Source organism: Corapipo altera, unplaced genomic scaffold (assembly GCF_003945725.1).
Source record: "Corapipo altera isolate COAL_440 unplaced genomic scaffold, ASM394572v1 78, whole genome shotgun sequence".
NCBI lineage: Eukaryota > Metazoa > Chordata > Aves > Passeriformes > Pipridae > Corapipo > Corapipo altera.
Window position 1 is genome coordinate 233729 of NW_020884904.1, and position 22715 is coordinate 256443.

Below are 22715 nucleotides of genomic sequence, written 5' to 3' on the forward strand. Positions count from 1 at the left end.
TGGCTTTACTGTTGAGTTTTTAGATACCAGGCAAATATAAAAGTCTTCAGTGTGTCACTCTCTTCTGAGATCTGGCTCCTCACAGCCCAGTTACATTAGACTAAACTTTTTACAAGATCCCACAAACTTTCCAGTAACTTGAATGCACCTTTAGGTTTTATAAAACCTAATGCAAAGGCATATCATAGATGATACAAGTGCCGCATAAGATTTCTAGCGCAGACATGCTCTGTCTTTATCAAGCAAAAATGTTAAACAGATTGAGGCAAAAAAGCAAAATTCTGCGTGCAAATCTCCACCTCAGTGTTGGCCTCTGTCCCTGAGTTTTTGTGCCATCTGCTTTCAGTGGTCCAGAACCCCTCCTCAAGTCTGTGTTTCTTCAGGTGTCCTCCAAGTTACGGATCTTTGGTTTCTTGCAGTCAACTTCTTGGCTAGTCCCACCATCAAGCAGTTGTGTGTCTCTCCAGAGTGTGCATGCATCTTATTTTTCATTTTCCTTTTCCCTTTTGAGGCCTTCTGTGTGGTTTTTTTTTGTTCGTTTGTTGGGAGGTTTTTTTACGTGCTAATATTAATACCTAAATTATCTGTGGCTCTTGTGAGGAAATGCCTGTTTCCCAAACTGCCCATTGGGTGACCTGTGAAAACAGGATTCCTTCTTATGGGGCTCACATCTTCTCCAGGCAGAGAAAAGCTAGTGAAATGCAAAGCCTTAGTGTTGTTCTGGAGCTTCCAAAAACATGCTGAGTAACACTTGGCTGAGTCCTTGTCATCCAGCTGGTATGCTGTGACTGGAGGATGGAGTTATAGTGCTGATTGTGTGGCACAAGCCAGCCTTGGATCTTGGCAGATCATATTACTGCTTTGGAAATTTGCTCAGCTGAGTCAAGCCAAGAGCTAAGGCCAGGGAAGAAAACCCTCTTTATCACAAGGCTGGACCAGTTCCCTTCTCTCCTCTTCAGTGCTCTGGAAAGAGGAGTGAGAGTAACAGAGCTCTGGGTCCCAAGGTGAGATGTAGCACCATGAACAGACACTGATGACCAAGACTTTCAGGCTGATAATATATCCACATCCTCAGAGCTTCTCTTCATTTAACAGAGGTAAAGAGAGGTATTTTACCAAAATTCAGCTACTTTCAGTAACAACTGCTAAGTATAAAACAGGACAGCTATTGAAACAAAACCAAATCAATAAGTTTGTATTATTCCTGGATTGCAATTTCATAACCAAATTAGGTAAATCATTCAATGAGTAAACAAAGACACTGCCCAATTTAATAACCAAATTAGTCAAATCATTCAAAGAGTAAACAAAGACACTGCTCTTTTAATTCGCACGGTGAGATGTAAGGAGATGGATATTTCTGTAATTAAAATGCAACATTGAAAAATTTCACCCAAGACAAATCTGGAAGTTGGAGATGGTAAAAGTATTTAAATATTGCAACCAGGGGAATGTAACCTTAAAGCCAACTGCAAAGTTTCTGCTTTAGCCTATAGTTATTGTGTGCTGGCCTGTGAAGACAGGCTGAGAGAGCTGGGATTGTTCAGGAGAAGAGAAGGCTCCAGGCAGACTTAAGGCAGACTTAAGAGCCCCTTCTAGTACCTAAAGGTGAGAGCTGGAGAGGGATTTTTATTAAGGATGTGGAGTGGTAGGATGAGGGGGAATGGCTTTAATTTGACAGAGGGCAGGTTTAGATTAGGTATGGGGAAAGAATTCTTTAGTCTGAGGGTGGTGAGGCACTGGCACAGGTTAACCAAAGTAGTGGCTGCTCCACCTCTGAAGCCATTCATGGCCTGGTTGGATGGGGCTCTGAGCAACCTGGTCTAGTGGAAGGTGTCCCTGCCCATGGCAGGAGGGTTGGAACTGGATAATCTTTAAGGTCCCTTTTCTTCCCTGCATCCTGACAGGTGGGACATTAGACTTTTGTGGGTTGTAGAAGACAGTGATGCAGGTGTCTGCTGGTGGCTGGACTTTATTTTCCAGAGGGTTTATTGTCCTAGGCCCAAAGGCAAAAACCCAAAAGATCCTTTTAAAAGGATAAACTCATTTTGAAGAGTAAGATTAGGAAAATCTATGAAATCAGCTGGGTTGTGGATTTTTCCCCCCTCTCTGATTGGATTCGCAATGATGTACGAATTTCAGTGACGTGACTTTAATTCTACAATCATGCTGGTTAGCCAAGAACCTAAGGGCTCATCTAAATCTGCAACAGGACTCTACAGTAAAACTTTTATTTAATTTTGCTTCTGAATATTTTTTTCTGCTTATGTGTTGCATGCAAGAAAACACTAATATCCCAACCCATTGGAGAAATTCTAGAAATTTTGTTGGAGTTCCCTCTCATAACCATCTAGGTGCCTGTGAAAGCTCAGCACAAGGACTGACTGTTCCTCAGCATGCTATAGCAGATCTTTTTACAGGATTTTTCACTTTAACAGGATTCTCTCTGCCCAGCCACAAGCAAAATATTGCCAGTCACTCAAAATTGTTCATCCCCTGTGTAAGCAGCAAAATAAACGCTTAGATTTTCTATTTTACTTTTTTCCCCAAAAATTTTCAGTTCAAGTCGCAGCATATTTGTGAACCGTGATCCCTTAAAATACCTCTTAGGATGTCCTTGTTCCAAAGCACATCCACTAACACACAGAAGAGAAAACCCAAATCTACTCTGAGTCTTTGCCCACCCTGCTAAACAGTGTCTGGAGTCACTTTCCACCCTGAAACATCATCTCATGTGCTGTTCCTTTAAAATAGAGGGAATAAAAAAGATTTCATACTTGGTGCAAATGCACGCTGAGAGCAAGATGTGGGATGAAAGGCTTGTGGAGCCAGAAGGAAGTGTTCAGCCCAGCCTGTGAGAGCACTGCCAGCGTTTGAGATGCAGAAAAGGCATGCAGACCATTTCATGTTCAGTGCTATTAGCAGAAATATAATTGAAGTTTTTCTTTGATGCAAATAACATTTGTTTTTTTCTTTACAGTTCTTTCATTAAAAAGCAGTATTTCCAACCCCTGGCTAAGAAATGTAGCAGTGCCTTTTTAGTTTTCTTTTTCCTCACCTAAATATATAAATTCTTTAAATATCATGGCAGCATGGTGAAAGTAAATATTAGGAGACTTTGTAGGTGGCATGAAAGAAAAAAGTATTTTCACAGACATGCCTTTGAGGGTTTCTACCCTGCTTTAGTAGGGGTGGCAGTGAGAGGCGGGAGGAAGATGCTTGGTCTGTATTGCTTTTCCCTTGGAGACACTGACATCAAAAGTCAGTGTTTGATAAATTACTTTTCCTCCTTGTTAACCCAGTTTTGCAGGTATTTGAGAATGAAGGTATTGGAATACAGTCTAAATGGGTAATTTTAAAAGATGATTACTGAAAGATAGTGTTTTCTGATACGTAGTGTGGGATTTATATTGCCAAATTCAAACCTAAATGTAGGTGTTAAGTCTGAACTAATCATATAAATCCTGTAGGCTCTTTCTACAGGCAGGAGATAGAGCGTGACTCATCCTGGGGGGATGTGTTTTTAACTTTCTCTGCTGTTTGTGGAGGGAGTTTCTCTGACTGAACCAGATACCTCTTGTTTAGAGGGCCAAAGTCCCACTATTGACCTCCATTTTTTTGTCAAAATGCCTGTGTCTTGATAGTGGACAGCCTTCCCAAAATTTATTTGTTATTGCTCTGATTTTATCTTTAATCCTGTGCATTGCTTTGAAGCATTATCAAGAAAAGCATAATTTAAAAAAATCACAACCAAACAATGGAACAGACAACAAAAACCCCAAGACCCAAAAAAACCTAAGAAAACCAAAGTCTCACCCATCATATGTAGAAGAAAAGTATCAAGGAAACACTAATGAGATACCATTCCTTCGTCTTTAGGTATATTTAGCAAAATTATGGCCTCTAATCTATAGCAGTACAAAGAATTTAGAAGGGAAACTTTGTCCAACCTGTCATTTCTTGAGTGCCATGGGTTTCATGCACATGATTACTCATCCCTCACACCTATTAGTGATGAAACTCAGAATTATTATGGGCAAGTTGCTTAATTTTGTGACTTAGTGGGTTGGTCCTGTGTTCCTCTGCATCAGTCTGCCTTTTCAGAACTGTTTGAGGCCTTTGTTGCTGTGCTAGAAAGTTACAGAGCTTGGGGGTTTTGGGAAGAATTTTCTTTTCATCTCTTGAAGGCTGAAAGGAAAAGGTTGAAATATGGATTGCTCACAGGCGGCTTCGCCTCACGACATGCTGTTCTGAGGATGCCTTCTGAATCTTTAAAATACTTTCTTTCTTCCTGGAGGAAGATACTGAGGTCTTTTTCCTGTGGTCCAAAACAGCTGTTGAGTCTCACATAGTCATAACGCATCTGCTTTGCCAGCAGGTTACAAATGTCACAGAGACAGTATTTAATGTATTTTATTTTAATTAGGCTTCATCTTGTCTCTGAATTCATTCGTTCAGGTTTCCTTCCACATTCTAAAATCACCAAAGCACTTTAAATTCTCAAATAAATTCAATTACTGTTGATACCACAAAAAGTTAGCTTCCAGTTGAAGGGCACATGGGGTAGGTATTTAATTTCTGACTTTCTTTTGGTTTTTAATTTGACTGAGGTCTACTGGTGTTTCAGAAAATATTTGTTTTTCTCCATTACAGGCTTATAGATTTTCTCAGCTTCCTGAGATGGTAATGGGTTCTCCTCCCCCTCCTGTCCCTCCCAGGACGGGTCCTGTGGCTGTTGCCTCTCTCAGGAGGTATTTATCTTTTATTTTATTTTAGGTGTGATCTTTAAAAAACACTGTTGTAATAAGAACTGGGGCAAACCCTGAAGGGGCACTTAAAATGCACTTATGGAGACACATTCATGAAATTAGAAACATGTTGGGTTTATTTAATTTCAACACAAAGAGAAATAACAATGAATTTTCCTCTTCTATTAGCTAGTCTGCTTCAATAACAGGAAATGCAGGCTGTGGTTTCTTTTAAAGCATGCTTTGCCTCAGCACACATAATGGCATATTGGATTGAGGGTGTGTTGTAGATAATTCACACCATCATTCTCCTGCTTTTCTGTATGGTAAGGGCTTGCAACAGGATAGGGGTGAATTGCAAGATGCTTCTCAGCACCCTGAGGTCTGGGGACATCTGCCCAGCTCTCAGATATCTCATACCTGCATATCTGAGCCCAGATATGTGCAAGAGCCTGATTGCCTCAGCTCAGCACGTGCATTTTGCCTCTTCCTTGCACTAAGGTGCTTGATTGAATGCATTCCAAGGAATTTTTACTCTTCTGTGGTGGAGGAACTCATTTAGCCCTCAGTGCTGTGTTGGTAGGTCCTGCCTGGTGCCAGCTGCAATTGGAGGCACCACAGACCTCCATGGTCTGTGGAGCAGAGACCAAAGGAAACATTTCTGAGTGGCTGCTTATGATACTGTAACTGCATCAAAATATTCAGGATATGGACATACTGAACATTGACATGTTCTTGTTCATCTATTGCATTTTAACTCTGAAGCAGCTGGGACACAGCATTTCCAAAGATGTTAGTACTTGTCTACCATAGTAGTCTCCTACTACATGATACCATATCATGCATACTGTAGTGATGTGGTGCTGCCTGCAGCCTTGGGTTGGTGAATTATGGTAAAGCTCTGGTTTTTGTGTTGTATTTCACAGGCATTTGTTTGAAGCAGCAAGCAAAGGCTCTGTGCAATGGTAATAAAGTGCTCTGGCAAAATAGTGACCTGGCTAAAGAAGTTGTCTGCGAATTTCTCCATACTTACTTTCTCCAGACTTCTGTCGTGCCAGAGCAAAATTGGGTAGCTCATTCCCAGCTGGCTTGTCCTGCTGTAGCTATAGGCATGTATGTGGCTATAAATCTCTTCTATAGGTCAGAATGACTCAAGTGTCTATTTGTTTCTTTCCTAATGCACAGGTCTACATCAGATATTGGCAGCAAAGTGAGAATACCTGAGTCCAGTGGAGCAGATCAGGCCCAACATCATGATCAGACAGCTTTTGCACCTGGTTCGAGAGCTCCAATGTCTGTTGGTCCACTTGATCAATCAGCTTTTCACTCAGGTGAAAAAATAGTGCAGACCCAACTTGCAGCTTTGAGAGCCTTATATATTATTTTGGATACAAATTGAATGCATGGGATATAGCAAATATGGATGATTATTTGGAGAAAGATGTGTTAGGTGGGGTCTCTCCTGGTGCAACTGAGAGAGACCTACAAAGGGTTTCCTGCCTCTTTGTAAATGCAGCATCAGCTGCATCATAAAATATTCATCCTGCAGAAGCACCAGGAAATGGTCTTTTCTGAAGGTGAGATCCAGCAATAATGTCTCAGATGTTCTTTGTTCAAGTATGGCATTCTGCTGGCTCACTAATCAGGACTCTGAATTACTAAATCCCAGTAAAAATGTTCATCAGTGCCACAAAATCCAGTAGCATTTTTGGGGCTGGTATAGAGGGCATTGGTAGCAAAAGCTAAAGTGGGGGCACTGGGACTTCTGTGCACTTGTATGTTTGTGTTTCACCATTTACAAACCAACCAAAGTGGGAGAGACAGGTAATGGGGTTCTGAGGGGCATGGAGAAAGGATCCTTCCATTATTTTATCAGTCAAGAATATCAGTCCAAGTGCTTGAAAACAGAGGATGTACAATGGAGCTGTAAGTTATACTACCATAGGAGGTTGAGTGGCCCTCAAGTCTGCTTGGTGTGTCAGAAAAGGGGAGAAAAATGAGTGGACATAATGAACAGCATCTGAGAGATTGAGGTTTTCCAACCTCTCTGTGGGATGAGTTTTATGTCTCCCTGTTTCCTCTGGAGAAACGTAACCCCTAGTCTTGTCACAGCAGTGGGCTGCTGAGGGAGTCAAGTTGAAAATATGTGCTCCCTTCCCTTCAAAACAGAAGGCAGTGGTGCTTTTGCATAGTCAAAGGTAACAATCTGTTATTTAATCACCCCTCCTGCTTTGGACAATAAAGTTCCTGCCCAAATGCAGAAAATATTTTGAGTCTGAAAGTCCCGGTTTTAAAGGCCTAATCAGTTCCAGTCCTTTTGATATGAATTTTGTTTATAAATGAATTGATTTAATAATGAGATTAAGCTGATACACTATTTTGACAGTATCTGGATAACAGCTGGAAAAATACTTGAAATAGCTACTTCTTGAAGAGCTATAGAAAAGAACTTACAAAATCAAAAAGAATTTTACATTGTCAGTTCAAAGTTTTGAAATTAGAAGGCTTATTAGACATTGCTCTGTTAATCTGCCAGAAAAATGTCTTTCTTAGCTTCCTCAGAAATAATAGTTACCTGCATTGTCTTCAGCATCATCTACTGAGAATAATAATGTGGATATGCAAATGTGTTGTCAATTAATTAAATACAGTAGGTTTGAAGGATCCTACACTCACTTATTGTCACAACTTCTGGAAGTGGTGCACGTGAATCTGAAAAGAGCAGATGCTCACCCTTTCATTTTAAAACATTTCAGGCTATAAAATATGCCACACTACCAAGAGCCCTTCCTTTATGTGTTCAGTAATATGATCTGTGGGATTTGCTTTATTATCAGTTCCAGTGATGGGGAGATTTTATTGCTGTGTGTTAAAAGCAGGTATGTTGTGCTACTGCTGAAGAGTGGCTGCATTTCAGAAGAGACCAAGTGACCTTTGTGTATGTTGTGGAGTTTACCAGAATAATTCTGGGAGTAGCTGGAGTAGATTTTCATATATGACATCAGCTCTAAGATAATGATGTTGCAGTAATAATTTAAGATAAAGTATTACATCATCTTACTTAGTGATCATTTTGAATAATAGCTCATTTTTCTGTGGTTAAATTAAAAGAGTGTTTTGATGTAGAAGCCATGTGTCATGTACAGGAGCACCACTGTGTTCTCTGTACACGTCTGAAGAATACTTATTTCCAGCTTTGCTAACTCATTTGAAATGGCAACCCTTGTGCTGTTTATGACCTGGAAAGAACCAGGATTGCCCACAACACTTCTCTCAGCCCACCCACCTCCTTCCAAACCAAGGGACTGGAAGAATTGGGATAGAGGCCCTGTGAGATACCCTGCAGTGCAGGCATACATTGTAGATCCCACCGGTCCATAGTAATTCCACAGTGGACTGCTTCACTGAGGGCTGACTCCAGCATCCTGCCTGACACAGGTGAAAAGGCACTATATCCCAAAGTCAAAATGAAACCTTAGTCCCTAACGGTAGAAAACACTGTGTAGATATAAAGCACAACAGAGAAGTTTTTAGTCCATATTTTGGAAGAAAATATCTCTCATTGTTTCTTCCAATTTTCTCCTTTTGTTTTGTTTTGTTTTGTTTGGGGTTTTGTTTTGGGTGGGTTTTTTGTTTGTTTTGGGGTTTTTTTATTTGTTTGGTTGGTTTGGTTTTCATGGTTTGATTTTGGGATTTTTTTTTTTGAGATAGTGTTAGAACAGATGATATGTTTCTGCCCTGGAGAAAAATGTGCTACACAATATATTTTTCTCTTCTTCGCATGCCCTGATTGCGTCCAGAGCACTTCTGGCCTGGGACTGCATAGGAGGTCATTGAGAAGTTATAAATCTCTGGGTTTGTGGAGACTGCTTTGGGGATGGATGTCACTGGTTGAGCGTTTCTATCTCTGTGCATGTGCCCATGCAGTGTCTGCATCACCTACGAGAGCAGATAGCATAACCCTCTTGTAGGTTGTTTAGAAGCAAAAATGTGCCAGGGCTGTAAATGACATTCTGGAGGATAGATGAAGGTATTTGAAGCAGCCAGTAATTGATGCTAATTCAATTATACTGTGTGAAGTTTAGGGGAATGCCCATATCTTGTGATTTTGTCAGCATAGTGGTATCATATCTTCTGAGAGCAATTAGTAGCAATATTCAAACGATGTGCAGTTGGAAGGGAGAGTATTTTCTCTGCATTGATTCCAGTACAGAGGATCTGTCCATCTATGTAACATTACTGTCCTTCCACTCCTCAGTGAAAATGTTTGAGTTTTACTTTGTTGTGTTCTTATGGGGTTTACTGCCCCTTCTGCTTTCACAGAAAGGATGTTATTTTTGCTATATTCTGTGAATCTGAAAAGTAAAATACATGTCCATGTATTATAACTGAATACTCAAATCATAATGTACATGTGCTTTGTTTACTAACTGATAAAGATGATACACAGCTCTCCCACCCAGGATTTAGGGATGAGGATTTTATGACCTTAGTGTAGTAGTGGTACAGTTCTGGAGTCTTGTCTTCACATGTAAATAGACACTGGAGGACAGAAGACTTACTGGAGAAGCAAGATGTTTATATTCTGTTCTAAACTTGGCAAATACATGGGGTTATGATAGCAAATCTCAAGGGCAATAGTGGGAGAGCACATCTGGTCTTCCAGGCAGCCTGTGGGTAATCTCTGTAACTGCAGCAACAACCACATTGTCCTCTGCATCTCTGTGAGCCACAGGAATAAATCCTACTTGAAAGCAGGTGTAACCATACCCAGAGATTTGGCTGAAACTTATGCTAGGATGGCTGGTTTCTTCCACTTGAATTAGAGTGTGAATTTTAGTGGATGGCTTCCTGGACATCCCTATGCATGCATCTTGATTAAGACATGATAAACTGGGTTTGGTGTCAACAAATTCCCTTGGAAATATTTATTTAAGTTGAAGCTGCATAGTTTATTGCAGTCATAGAGTGTTCCTGGGAAAGGAATTGAGCAGGTAGAACCTTGGTATATTTAGAGAAGCAATGAAGTTTCATGATGGAGTTGTTGGGAGTACAGCCTGCTAAACATATCAGTCACTCATTTTTGTAGGTTTTGTGCCTAGAGATGTTAAGAAAGATTGTGTAAACCGTGAAAAGAAAGGTGCATTATGCTAAAAACCATGGTAACAACAGCTAAAAACTGAATACAAAGAAGCAAATGTAAGGGGGGAAAAAACCCTTTTCTCTAATGATTCAAAGTTTTGATGAAGATCAGCTGTTACGAGGATCAAGTGTAAAGACTAACTCCTTGTATGTACCTGAAGGCTGTACATGTTTATAAGGACAACTGCAAATCTTGCCTTCTCCAGTATTTCAAATCATAGAGATGATTTGAAAGAGCATCATAGAGATGCTCTTTTCAGAGGATGGGAGCCTTACAGACAACCAATGGCAATCACATTCTCACAAAAAAACCCCCAAAACCCCAAACCAACCCCAAAAAATTACCATTCAGCACAGTTGTTTCACAACCCTATCTTCTAATTTATACCAGAAAATCTCAGCTATTAATTATGTCTACTCTTTTTTTAAATTTAATAGGAAATACGGTACCAGCAGTGTTTGCCATACCAGCAGCAAACCGACCTGGCTTCACGGGCTACTTCATCCCGACACCACCCACCGCGTACAGGAACCAGGCCTGGATGCCCTATGCTGGAGAGAGTGAGCTGCCAGGGCAGTGGGCAGACTCTGTAAGCATCCCTGCTTTTCTCACTGCTTATGTTTTCTGTGATTCGCACAGGAGGTGTTTTAAGCAAGTCTTAAGTGGTCAGCAAAGAGTCTGATAAGGATAATTTTTCCTCAAATGGAAATAATCTCTAGTAGTGAAAATCCATAAGAGAGGGCACAGATACTTCAGCTGGCCATCCCATGGACTGTGAGCAAGGTCTTTAGAGAGTGAAATCATTCACTAGGTTAAGGTCAGGCTTCTGTTTAAAGTTGGCGGGTTAGATATAATTTTTCTTTCCCAAGACAGAGGTTAAATATTTGAATAGGCACGTGGCAGGAGAGGGTGATGCTGCCTCTCAAGGTGGCCCTGTGCTGTTTTAAATTTGAGGAGCATCTTTGCCTCCTGAAGGCTTCTCTCCAGACAGCCAGAACCCTAGCTCTGCACTGCTGCAGCCCTGCTGTGCAGTGTTTCAAGTCCTCCTGCAGGCTGGAGTGACAGATCATAAATTAAATAATTAATTGCACAATCCTAGACTGGAACAGATGTAATTTTTAGCCCAAAGTAAACCTACGTTTCAAAGAATTGAAGTTGGAACATCCTAAAATGAATTGCAGTAGTTTGTCATGTTTGAAACAATTTCTCAAATGTAGGACTTTTTCTCCACTAGCGAAAAAAAGATCAATTCTGCTGTTTGAGCTCACATCTGGTATTTATGCAGAACCACTTTGGCTAAAAAGACTGGGAGATAGATTCTATTTCCTTGTGCAAATCATTAACAGAATATTTTAGTGAATTGCAGTTAAAGGCTAAGTTGGCTTTGAGCAACTAAGCAAGAGACAACATGGTCATATAAATGTTCCCGGGGGCAGCTGTTTGTTGTCAAACTTTTTTTACTGCTCCTGATACCTGTGAGGAAAAGAATTCAGCATGACTTTGAGATGCAAGTCTGAATTTGTAGGCAGAACTGTCAAGAAAAAAAAAGATTTTCCTCTGTAAGCTGAGCACACCTGCTGGAGTGCCCCGACATCTGCAGGCTTGTGATGCTGTTGTATAGACTTTCCCAGAGCTGCCTTTTAAAGCATGAAAAAACCTATTTTCCTTTTTTTAATTGTTGTTGTTTTGTTGTTTCAGGGTTTTTTCCTTTGTTTGTTTTGTTGTGGTTTTTGTTTGTTTGTTGTTTTTTTTTGGTGTTTGAGGGTTTTTTTGGGTGCGTGTTTTTAACCTTACTGACATTTTAAATCCAGGAGGCCTGCTGTATCATAGCAATTTTAAAGTTTTTCTTTAAGAACTAAAAAAGCCACAGAACAGATAAGGAAAGCTGTTTTACTGTCTTCCATTCTTTTTCCCCTTTTGTATCCCCACTCTTGGCTGCAGTCTCGTGAAAAAAGTGTCAGATATCACTTGCTGAAAGCAGAGACTGAAAACAAACTGGATAAAACTGGAAAACAAGTCTCCAGCTCCAAGTTCCTTCCTCTGGAAGGAGAAGAGTGTCACCTTCTTGTAGGTCTCCTTGTCTTCAGGGAAAGAGGTGGCACAGTTAGTGCCAGTGGACTATACACAGAGGAATGGAGAGGGATGCTAGAATCTGTCTGAAAAACAGCGGTGACTATAGAATTCAAAAGAAACAAATGTCCCTTTAACTTCACTTTACCCATTGCAGAGCTTTAACAGCTTCTTATTTCTCAGACTTTCATCCCTCTAGTGGCATTGCAGAAGAGGTAAAAATGTAAACCCAAACCACTGCAGTTTTCTACAAAGAATTTGCATCTCCCAACGAATGCAATTCTGTCAAGAATTTGTCTTTATTTGAAAATGATTACTAGAGGAACTAATGATAGTGTTAATAACATAGGATGGTCAGAAAGACTGAATAAAAGCAAAAAGTATAAACATCTAAAGTAATAATCAGGGTTTGAGTTTCTGGATGTGTCCTGGTTTCTGAGCCTTTATATTATAGTTTGATCATACTTCCAAGATTTTCTTAGAGTTAGTAAGAACAGAGGCTTAATATCCGTAAGAAGAAAATTAAAATTCTTTACTTTTCATGCATTTTTACGAGCCTGGACTGTTAAAAAGGGAACAGAGGAAACTTAATTTACTATAATACGTTATTTTCTGAGTTAAATGGTAAGTATTGAAGCGCTAAGTTTTTTGGGAGAAGGCAAATGTATCTGGAAGGCACTTTCCTTCCAGACTGCTGGATGCTGCTTAGTGAAATCAGTAACCTGGTGGCCTCTAGTGGTGTCCTACTGAAATCATCTTTTGAATAATCTATTGTAAACTAAACAGAGGTGCCTGCATCTAATGATTACTTTCATATCATGCCTGCTTCCTATGTTTGACTCATCATTCCATACTGAACGTGTTTGACATTCTCTTCATCGCTTGATGGATATCCAAGATTGCAAAGAGCATCTGTAAATCCTGGTGGTAAAGGCTTCAAACATAAAGCCTGCTTTAAAATTAAGGGCTCTTTTATACTCTTCTAGAAAATATAAATACTATTTTTATTTAATGTGTTAAAATCTTCTGAGTACTGTGAAGACTGGTATTGTGGTTCATGGATTTGTGGAAGAAATTTAATCTCACACAGTGAGGGCCTACATTATTATTTTAGTTTTAGCTGGTGTAACATGGGGCTGAAATCAAAGAAGTAACAACAGAGTAAAACTGTGAATCCCTCACATAATTCTTTTAAATGTAGCCAGAAATCTTGATACTTCTGAGAATCAAACATTCTTTTCAGTCTTGAGTTTCCAAGTTGGCATACCTGAGCTTATTTCCCTTCTCTGGATCTAGTGCATTCCTACTAGGAAAAGCGAGACCAGAGACTTGGCTGACTTGGATTAGACACTGCCTGCAAATCAGAAAACTCTGCTTTTCCGTTCCAGGCTTTTTGGTGTCCTGAAATATAGTCATGCTGTCTGTTTAAAACTGAAATGTTCAGGAGGAATGGTAAGCAGAGAACACACTTTCAGAAAGAAACTTTACCCTTTGACTTTTCAAGGTGATGACAAACGAGGACATGCAGTGTTTCCCCTGCATGGTGGTGTTTTTGCTGCCACAGCTGGGAGCTGAGTACCTGGTACATGGACACGGGCATAAATGGCACGTGCCAAATTAAGCATTTGTAAGCAGAAGCTTAGGATTATGAGGTTTGCATTCCCTTCGTATGGTCCTATCTATTACATCCAACTCTGGCCCGGGGAGGTTTGTGCTACCTGGCAGGTGGCACCACAGATCAGTTGTTCTCTATAACTTTGTATAATTACAATTCTCTACAGGTTCCACTTCCTGGGTACATCGAGGCTTATCCGAGGCCCCGCTACCAACACAACTCCCCGTCACGCCTCCCTCGGCAGTACAGCCAGCAGGCAGGCATGCATCCCAGCCTGGAACAGGCTCCTCTGCCATCCACTGCAGCTTCCCAGCAGAGCCTGACGGAAAACGACCCCTCTGATGCGCCTCTCACCAACATTTCCACGGCTGCCCTCGTAAAGGCAATAAGAGAAGAAGTGGCCAAACTGGCCAAGAAGCAAACAGATATGTTTGAGTTCCAGGTCTAATGTCTTTTGTGCACAGTATTTGTACCTTGCAACCTGGGGTAGCCAAGGAAGTGACTGCTTTAATTTTCAGTTACAAACTCGCTGCGAATTGCGCCCAAGTGATGGCATTTTAATCTGTCTGAAAAGTCAACGCTAGGAAATGACTTAAAGCAGAGCAACAGGACTCTGAAGATATGTAATCCTGCTTGCCAGCTAAGGAAACGCTGCCAGGAAACTGTTTCGTGTGGATAAGACTGACCATATGCAATTGTTTGTCACTTAGCTCTCGTATTATGACCCATCATCGCCAGAGATGCTGCTGAACGTGTCTGCTCCACACGATGTTTCATTTGCAGGCCCAAAGGCAGAGCTGCTGAAAATAACTTCTGCATGTCAAAGCTTTGATTAAAGAAGAAAATGCCACAGAACGTGGTTGGCTAAAGGCCACGGTCGGTGTGGTGGTGGCCATGGTAATTGTTTGCTGCAGGACATTGTATAAGGGATGCTGATCTCAGCAATGGGGAGTCATTCAGCCTTTTCATTCCAGAGACTGCATTCAAAGCAAAAGAATTCAAGATGAGTAAGTAATACAAATAAATGTCCTGTAAATAGCTCCGATTCTCTTCATCCTATTAACAGTACAAAGAAGTGAAACAAGAGAGGGCTGTGAAGAAGGTGAATGATATTTTGATAATTGGTGGCTACCTTGTCCATCAGTGCCACCAATTAGTTATGGAGGAGACTTTTTTCAGCATGAGAGAATACAGTGCACGAAGGGCCAACAAAGGATATTGGTGCTAAAAGCTTCCAAGGGAAATGAAAAAAGGTTATTCGCGTTTGCTCTATAATCAGACTTTTCACTCTGAATGCATGTGAAGCTGGTAAACCTGAGACCTTTAACTTTTTCCAGCTCGGAAAAAATGAATACACCTGCTTGGACAAGAAAACCTCTGTTCAACACAGTTCTTTTTTTCTCTTTCTTAAACAATGCTATCTACTAAAGTGATGCCAGAAAGTGCTACCTGAAGCTGCAGTTGATGACACTGGAACAGTGAATGCGCACCTAGGAAATTCTGAATGTAGAGGACCTAATTATTATATTAACATGTAAATAATTTAACAGTTACATGGATTAACAAAAATACTAATGTTCTGTGAAAAAGAGAGCATTGCCAGAAATTATGCTGACTTTATATTGTGGAAGATAAAGGTCACTGGTTGTTAAACTGCATTGTGGTATGAATCCAATCCCAAAAGAACATCAAACCAGTTGAATGGGACAGTAGTTAATATTTTGCAGTTGTACAAACTAGTTGGAGATCATGAAAAATTGTTTTCAGTTCCTTCAGCAGTTTAGCTTTGGGAACTGAAGATGTTGCAAAATTTGTTGTGTTGGGCGTGTTTGATGTCAACTGGAATTAAAGGTAATGTCCTTCATTTCAGTAAGTTATTTAGTTATTCTCAATTACTATTTTGTCTGATCATTTCATTTCCCTGAGTTTCTTTGGTCTTTACTGATGTGAGAAAGGGAACTTGGTTTAGCTTTTTGGCCACCAGTAAATTGAAAGAAGGAGAGAGAAGACTAGAATACAGGATAGAAGCAGAAATTTGATAAAGCACAAACTTTTAAAGCAGAGCTATTTTTCCCCTTATAATGATATTACAAACCCTTACTGAGATTATGATACATAGTTATCCTAGAATATACAGATATCTTCTGCTCCAATACCTTGAATATTGCAGAAGCCTTTGGAATGCTAGTTAATCTTTCAATAAATGTGAAATTTCATTTTTATTATTTAAAATCAGATATAAATAAAATGTATTTTTGTAATTTGTATGTATATATGTGCTGTATATTTTAATAAGTCTGCTATAGTCAGAAAATTTCCATAAACCGAGAGGAAAAAAAAAAAGAAAGGAAAAAAACTCTGGTAATTTTAATGATTGATTTAAACATGCTGTGTCTGGAGTACAGAAATATACATTTGGATGACTTGGATACTAAACAACCAAAGAAACTCAATCTTTCATATCAATACAAGTCTAGTAAAGACCAACTGCTGTCTCAGTTACCTGTCAGCTAAGTAATACTGATCTCATCAGTGTAATAGAATACAGCCAAATTGTGTTGAATTAATAGCTGCCTGAGAACATCACACTTTAGAACAGCAACTTAAAAATACTGGGCCAAACTCAATGTGCCATAAAAGGGCTTGTTCTGGTTGTCTTCAGTGGGAGCTTCATGCACCGAGAGCAAGGCTGAGTTTCTCTTTTGGGCTTCGTCTATACACAGGAATTTCACTAGAACCCCTTGAGCAGGATTCTGCTTATTTTTCTGTCATTTGGATCACTGTAACATAAGTGCAGACATAATGGAAGAGCAGCTCACTTTTATTTAGCTTAAGCTGGTTCATAACTGGCTTAACCTAACTTGGGAAGCGAAATCCGCTCCAAGTCACATCAGCCACATTTTGCATCAGCTTTATTATCTCAACTTTTCAACGATTATTCTATTTAGCCCAGTGAAATTTTGCAAGTAAATAAGCCCTTCTATGCAGTGGGAGTGAAATGAGCTGTGAAATAAATTTCTGTATCTTAGACTCCTGTTTTGCAGCATTATCCTAAAGCTGCAAGTCTGGAAGCAGCAGCGATCACGTGGATGGACGTGCTGAAGCCACAGAGCTGGGAAGGGTAATGTTATGATGTATTCCCAAAAAAAAGTCACAGGAGGTAGGACATATAAATTTTAAACACCATCTTTGGGACACTTAGCTCTGTGTGTAAATCTGTTCCCACTCTTAAATTTTAGCGAGTTAATAGTTCTGTTGAAAAATATGGGAGGGTAAAGTCTCATGTATTTTACGTGATGAATCATATGTCTTGCCATACTGGAAATTAAAAATTATGGCAATTACAGAGATTCACAGGGTTTGAGTGCCTGTAGAAAACAGAAAAACCCCAAATAAAAGCATTTAAATAGCCTTCTGGAAAGAAAAAACATTTCAGTAAAGTTAAACAAAGTACTCTTCTACTAAGGAAGACCTGTTAGACTTTTAAAATTAATTTTGTTTGGTATTGTTATCAATGATGTGCAGTCTATTGAACATTTCCTGAACCATCACTCTGAAACCATTGTGGTGCACTTTATTCACAAAACCATCTTACCTTCTTCATTCATAATGCCTTTTTATCCTGTTTGTAATAAGTTTCTGTATTTTTTTTTTAAGTACAAAGTAAGATGATATCAAGACAGTAAGGACATTCCTGGGAAAGAAAAATCATGCTGTAATATCTATACTGTCTGAGCACAAAGCAATGATAAAGTGAAAATATAGTGTACAAATAATTTGTAATATAATAAACATTTTGTATGGCTACAATTACAATATAGTTTTTCAATACTGATTTCAAAGAAGAAAGTATTTGTGTTTAAAGTTATATCCTCATTTGAATATATCCATGCCATTTTTACTGAGAAAAGTGTAGTAATTTAGGTTTTTCTACTTAATGCCCCAGTTTTATTTAAAAATATGTCAAATGTTTAGGTGAAAATACTGTTTTCTGTGTACAAAAAATGTTGATCTTCTGACCACTCTTTGTCTTGAGATTTGTAAATCATAAGTAGAAACAACTGCAGATGAAATGCACTTATAATTACTTCTTGGTATCTGTGTACTGACCACTTTCAGTTGCTAAATTATGTGTGATATTTCCTAACATAAATAGAACAGCAACTTTAGGAGGATAAGAGGGTACTCATTGACAGTAATTTTTTGAGAAGACCATATTATCTGGATTTGAGAGAACCTCTAGCACTCAGTCTAGAAATATGAGTAATATTTGTATCCAATAATATTATGGGTAGAACTTGATAGAAGTGCATGAAAATCCTATATATAGAGATGGGGACATTATCTTATGTAGTGATCATTCCTTTTTCAGACTAACTTTGAAAATGTGAGCTGTAAGAAACATAAGATAAAAATGAGAAGCAAGTAGAAAAAACAGCATTGGATTGAGTGGCAGAACTGTTTTGTTTAAAGGCTGATACATACAAAGCTGACCACAGTTTTCATTATATTTCAAGATGTCTGACTGTTAAACTATTAATTACATTTTAAAGTATGTTTTTTAGTCCTGCATTGCCAATGTAAGAGTTAACTGCCAGCTTCTAAAAGCTGAGGGAGCTTGAAGGCAGCAAGTTTTCTGAGCTAGCAGAAGTCACATCATTTTGCTGACCCTGTTCATCCTTTGCATTCTGGGCAGTTGCAAACACTGTGCCCAGTAACTTATGGTCCCGACCTTGCATTTCTTGTACATGAACAAATCTCAGTGTCTTCCCCTTCCTTGCTGACTGAAATGGGATGGGAAAAACAAGTGTGAGACAATCTGAAGGCTGTTAACAGGTCAGGAGTACCTTAAGGGTTTGGAAGCCGTGGACCTTCTGTTGTGCGTTACTCGTACCTATAGAAAATGGTTGTGTTTGGCAGCTGTTCCCAGCAAGGTGCATTCCTTGATATGACTGATATACATAAATTAACACTCAGTCCTGTCCCAAGAGGACAGGATTCCTGCTTCCACACCTTTGTGTAAGCCATATGCATTCTCTGTGCAGCTCCACGTGAGAGAGTGCCATAATTAACACCAGTGGTTTCCAGTTACTCAAAGCAATCTCTTGTAATAAAATACCAAGTTGCACGGAATCCTTATTTTACTGCATCATTAGGAGGAGGAGGGAGGAGAGGAGGGAGGAAGAAAGATGTGGTCATACAGTATGCAGACTTTATAACAGTGCTAAATGGAATCACTATCTCAAGTGGTAACTTTTTGTGTTAGACTTTCTTTTCATCAGTTAATTTTTTTTGCCATAACTCCGGGACTGAGTAACATTTTTTTTTATTTTTTTTTAAAGCTTATCAAAATAGCTCAAAATTAGATTTTTCCATTTTAAGGATAAGGTTACTCCTTTAAAATGCTTTTTTCAAACTTTTGCCTTTCTCTCGTAGATAAATAATGCAACACTCAACTTGTGGAAATGAGATTTATATAGGTCAGTGAATAAATTGCATTCTGACTTGCTCTTTAAAAGAGACTTTCAAGATGGCCGAGTCCTAAAGGCAAGGCTGGTTAATACTGAAGAATCTCTACTGAGAAAAACTGCATTGCACATCCTTGATCAAAATTGTTTTGCCCCACAAGTGAAAAGCAATCAGAAAACTGGGCATCTGGTGATTCCTGTTACTCAGGAAACTTTTTGCTTGGGTTTTGTATAAGATATGGGAGATGACACATAGATTTTGAGGGGGTTGTGAAATGGATAGACAACCCTGTGGAACACATTTGCCCTTTGAGTTACCCTTAATACCCATAGACATAAAAACTACAGCCACCAAAGTGGTGTGGCAGAAAGGTGGTTTAGGTCCTGATTTTAAAAGTAGTTGAAATGCCCCCGAATCATATAATATTTCACGCTTTTAAAATCACCTGAAGACCATATTCTTATGCGTTTTGTATCATACTTGTATATATCTATATGTGTGTGTCCAAAAATATTTTCTCAAAACTCATTTTATTTGTCCATCTCTTTGTCCCTATTCATTTCAGGTTCCTTAAGGTGTACGGCGGCAGTAATGAAGACTTTGATCTCAGAGTCGTTCTGTTAGATGAGAAATAGGTTTTAAATAGGTGGTCAAATGTATAGCAGATGTCTTGAAAATAACTACAAATATCATGAAGAGATGTTCCAGAAATTTGATTTTTTTTTCATTTATTAAAAATAATTCTTGTTTTAAGAAGTGCCTGACTTTTCATGAATTTTTCATGCTCGATTAATTCCCAAGGAGTAGCTTGAAACTCTGTTGCATTCTGTAAATAATTTTGTAACTTTATAAACACACATTTTACCTGTGAGGCAATAATGGCTGCAAAGGATTGTAAATCATACGGGCAGTTGATTCCACTGAGTACAATATTTAGAAAGGAGGTGAATTTCTCTTCCAAAGTATGCCCCTTTTCACTGCAGCTCAGTGCATTTCTGTGCTTTGTAAACCAGTGTCTAAACACCACAACAAACACTGACATCAGTTAAAATCTCTTTTATCTGGCAAGGAGCACTGACTTTTGCAGCCCCAGTGGGACCTTGTAAAGAGTGCCTGTGTATAACTTCAATTTTTTAAGCTATTAAACCAGAAACTTATGGGTCCTGAACTCTGGCTTTTGGCATGGAATCAGTGGCTTTTAGGTCCTGTGTCACCAGCAACCTTAACTAATAGATTCCTTGAGATGTGATGCAGCAGAATACAGCACCCTGTGCCAGGGACCCACCAGGACCTAAAAAGTAAGTTACTGTGGTAGAAGAATAGGTAGTAAACCTTGCATTTCAGCAGTGGATGGACATTAGGTGGTTATGAATTGATTATTATGGCAGGTCAAAAAGTCTTGAAGTTAACTGCTTTGAATCAGTTTATGTATTTGGTTAGCTTTTGATTTCTTCATTTGTTAACACGGTACAAAATGAACAATATTAACAGAATTAACAATATTAATTCTATTTCAGACTTATAAACTTGGGAGATCTGAATGTAAGCCAACTTGGAAGTTTATTCTCTATCCTTGTCTCTATCTACTACTTTTCACAGTGCAGTTAGAAAAAAAAAACCCAAACATTTTACCCACCAAAAAATTAATTTTAGTGTTTCTTTCTATGGCAGAGAGACAGGGAATGCTTTTTCATTTCATGTTGGTGTTGAGTTTTCAAACTGTATTCAATGTTATATTTGATAGAAAAAAAAATGACAGTGAAACCATGATAGAACCCATCTTACTGAAGCTTAAATTTTGGGTTAGGATTTAGCAACCCATCAGAAACAGCTCAGGCCCAACAAAAGAGTCCGTTCTGGGCAGTTCTTTGGATCTCATTAGAAAGCACAGATATTCCTACGCTCTTTGACTTTTTATTTTCACTTAATGTCTTTCTTGCTATTGCTGTGCATTCTGAATTTGACTTTCACATTGGTGTACACAGAGAGGTGCACTCTTTACCTCACTGATATGCTGCTGGTGTGATAGAAGTAGTAACCAACACATGTGACAGAATTTTCAAATATCTGTGGCATTGCCTGGCTTTGGCCCGTGTTCTGCTTTGTGACAATTACAGAAATCATATTAGTATTAAAGCAAAACGTGGGTATAGATAACACCTTCCAGTGAAGTGGTTGGCAAAACACCTGCTCACTTGGAGGAGAACAGGACTGATCCAGTAACCCCTCAGTAAGTTAACCATCACAAGGATCTTAAAGTTGTGCAAAGAGAGAAAAGATGCTTTCTGGTTACAGGGAGATCAGAGGTCACTTGATTTTTGTTCAGGATTTCGGATTGGTCCTGGGCAAGGTGCTTAATCTGACTGTGCCTCAGTGTCCCATCTGTAAAGTCCCCTCCTCACAGCCCTGTTGAAACCCTGGAGTGCAAGTGGATACTTTAGTATGAAGCACTATTGATTATTTCATGAAGCTTTGGTAATTGTTCAAGGCTATACATTGCCTGTTCCTCTGGTAGCATTTAAATAGATGGGAGTTTACAAGAAAAACCCCACCTCCTGATAATATTTCAGTATGTTCTAGGAAGCCTTTCCAGTAACAGCCTCTGCACTTTTTTACAGAGATTTACAGAATTTATATCAATAAATCGCCTCACTTCCCATGCAACAGATCTCACTTTCCAAGGAAATGAACTTTTCTTACATCTTTGAATTATGGAAAGGACTAGCTCTGCATGATTACAAATATCCATGTTAACTTTGGTGTTCACAGCTTGATTCAACTAAACTGTAATGGCTGTGTCTGTGAAATTTGCTCAAAATTTATGAGTGTTTCAGCTGTAAATGGGAAAATTAGTTTTCTGAAGCTGCAAAATTGAGAGTGAATTTAAAGCCAAGTCTAGGGGGGATTCAAATGAAAGAAGAAGAAAATAATTAATTAAAATTTTATACTATGCAATCAGAAGGGAAATCTCCAAGAACTGGTTCCTTTTGCAATTACAAATGTAGAACCATAATGATGGTAGAATTTTATATATGACTGAAAAGGAGGCATTTAAAATGTTCTGGGTCATTACCAAATGACTGTGTTTTTACTCTGAGCCATAGGGTGATTCTACAGATGAAGCTTACGAGTACATAGAGTAGTTTCTTTCATGTTAGTGGCTATAGCTTAGTTAAAGTTGTACATGTGTTTTCCTTGGCAGTTTTGCACATTAAATAAAATACGTCTCAAAATCTAAGTGTTGCTACTTATTGGTTGTTCCTGCTGTGTCCTTTTCTTTAGATCAGTGCTTTCAAAGCACAAGCCTTCTTTTTACTTGGAGCTTCCAGGCTCCTGGGCTGCTTAGGGGTCCCCTTGCTCGTGGTCTCAAGGCAGAACCTGGCAAAGGACAGGAAAGGAATTTTAAGAACTACACAAGTCTAAACCATGTATTCCAGTGGTGGCATTCCCTCTGAAGAAGGATGTTTTCCTACCTTACACAGAGGTGAGCAGTGCGGTAACCAGCAAGACTGTGAATTTTGAGGACATCTTGTGATTCTGTGTTTCCTTTGTGAATTTTTGTTCTCACCTTAATGTCCTCTATACATTGCCCTATTATTCAGTCAGTTATTGTGGTTTTTAACAGCTTTTATTCAGGCCCAAGTTTCATGCTGTCATACTGAAGGAAAAG

At 39.1% G+C, this 22715-nt stretch overlaps 1 protein-coding gene across 5 annotated transcripts in view; it reads left to right on the forward strand.

Annotated features, from left to right (window-relative positions):
- KIAA1549L (KIAA1549 like) overlaps nucleotides 1–22278 on the forward strand; it is a 77141-nt gene extending 54863 nt beyond the window's left edge. For all 5 annotated transcript variants that reach the window (XM_027651220.1, XM_027651222.1, XM_027651223.1 and 2 more), the window contains 4 exons: nucleotides 4654–4751; nucleotides 5934–6079; nucleotides 10329–10480; nucleotides 13743–22278. In XM_027651220.1, the coding sequence (XP_027507021.1) occupies nucleotides 4654–4751; nucleotides 5934–6079; nucleotides 10329–10480; nucleotides 13743–14024 (678 nt within the window). In that variant the 3' untranslated portion in view covers nucleotides 14025–22278. The remainder of the gene's footprint in view (nucleotides 1–4653; nucleotides 4752–5933; nucleotides 6080–10328; nucleotides 10481–13742) is intronic.
- The last annotated feature ends 437 nt before the right edge of the window (nucleotides 22279–22715 follow it).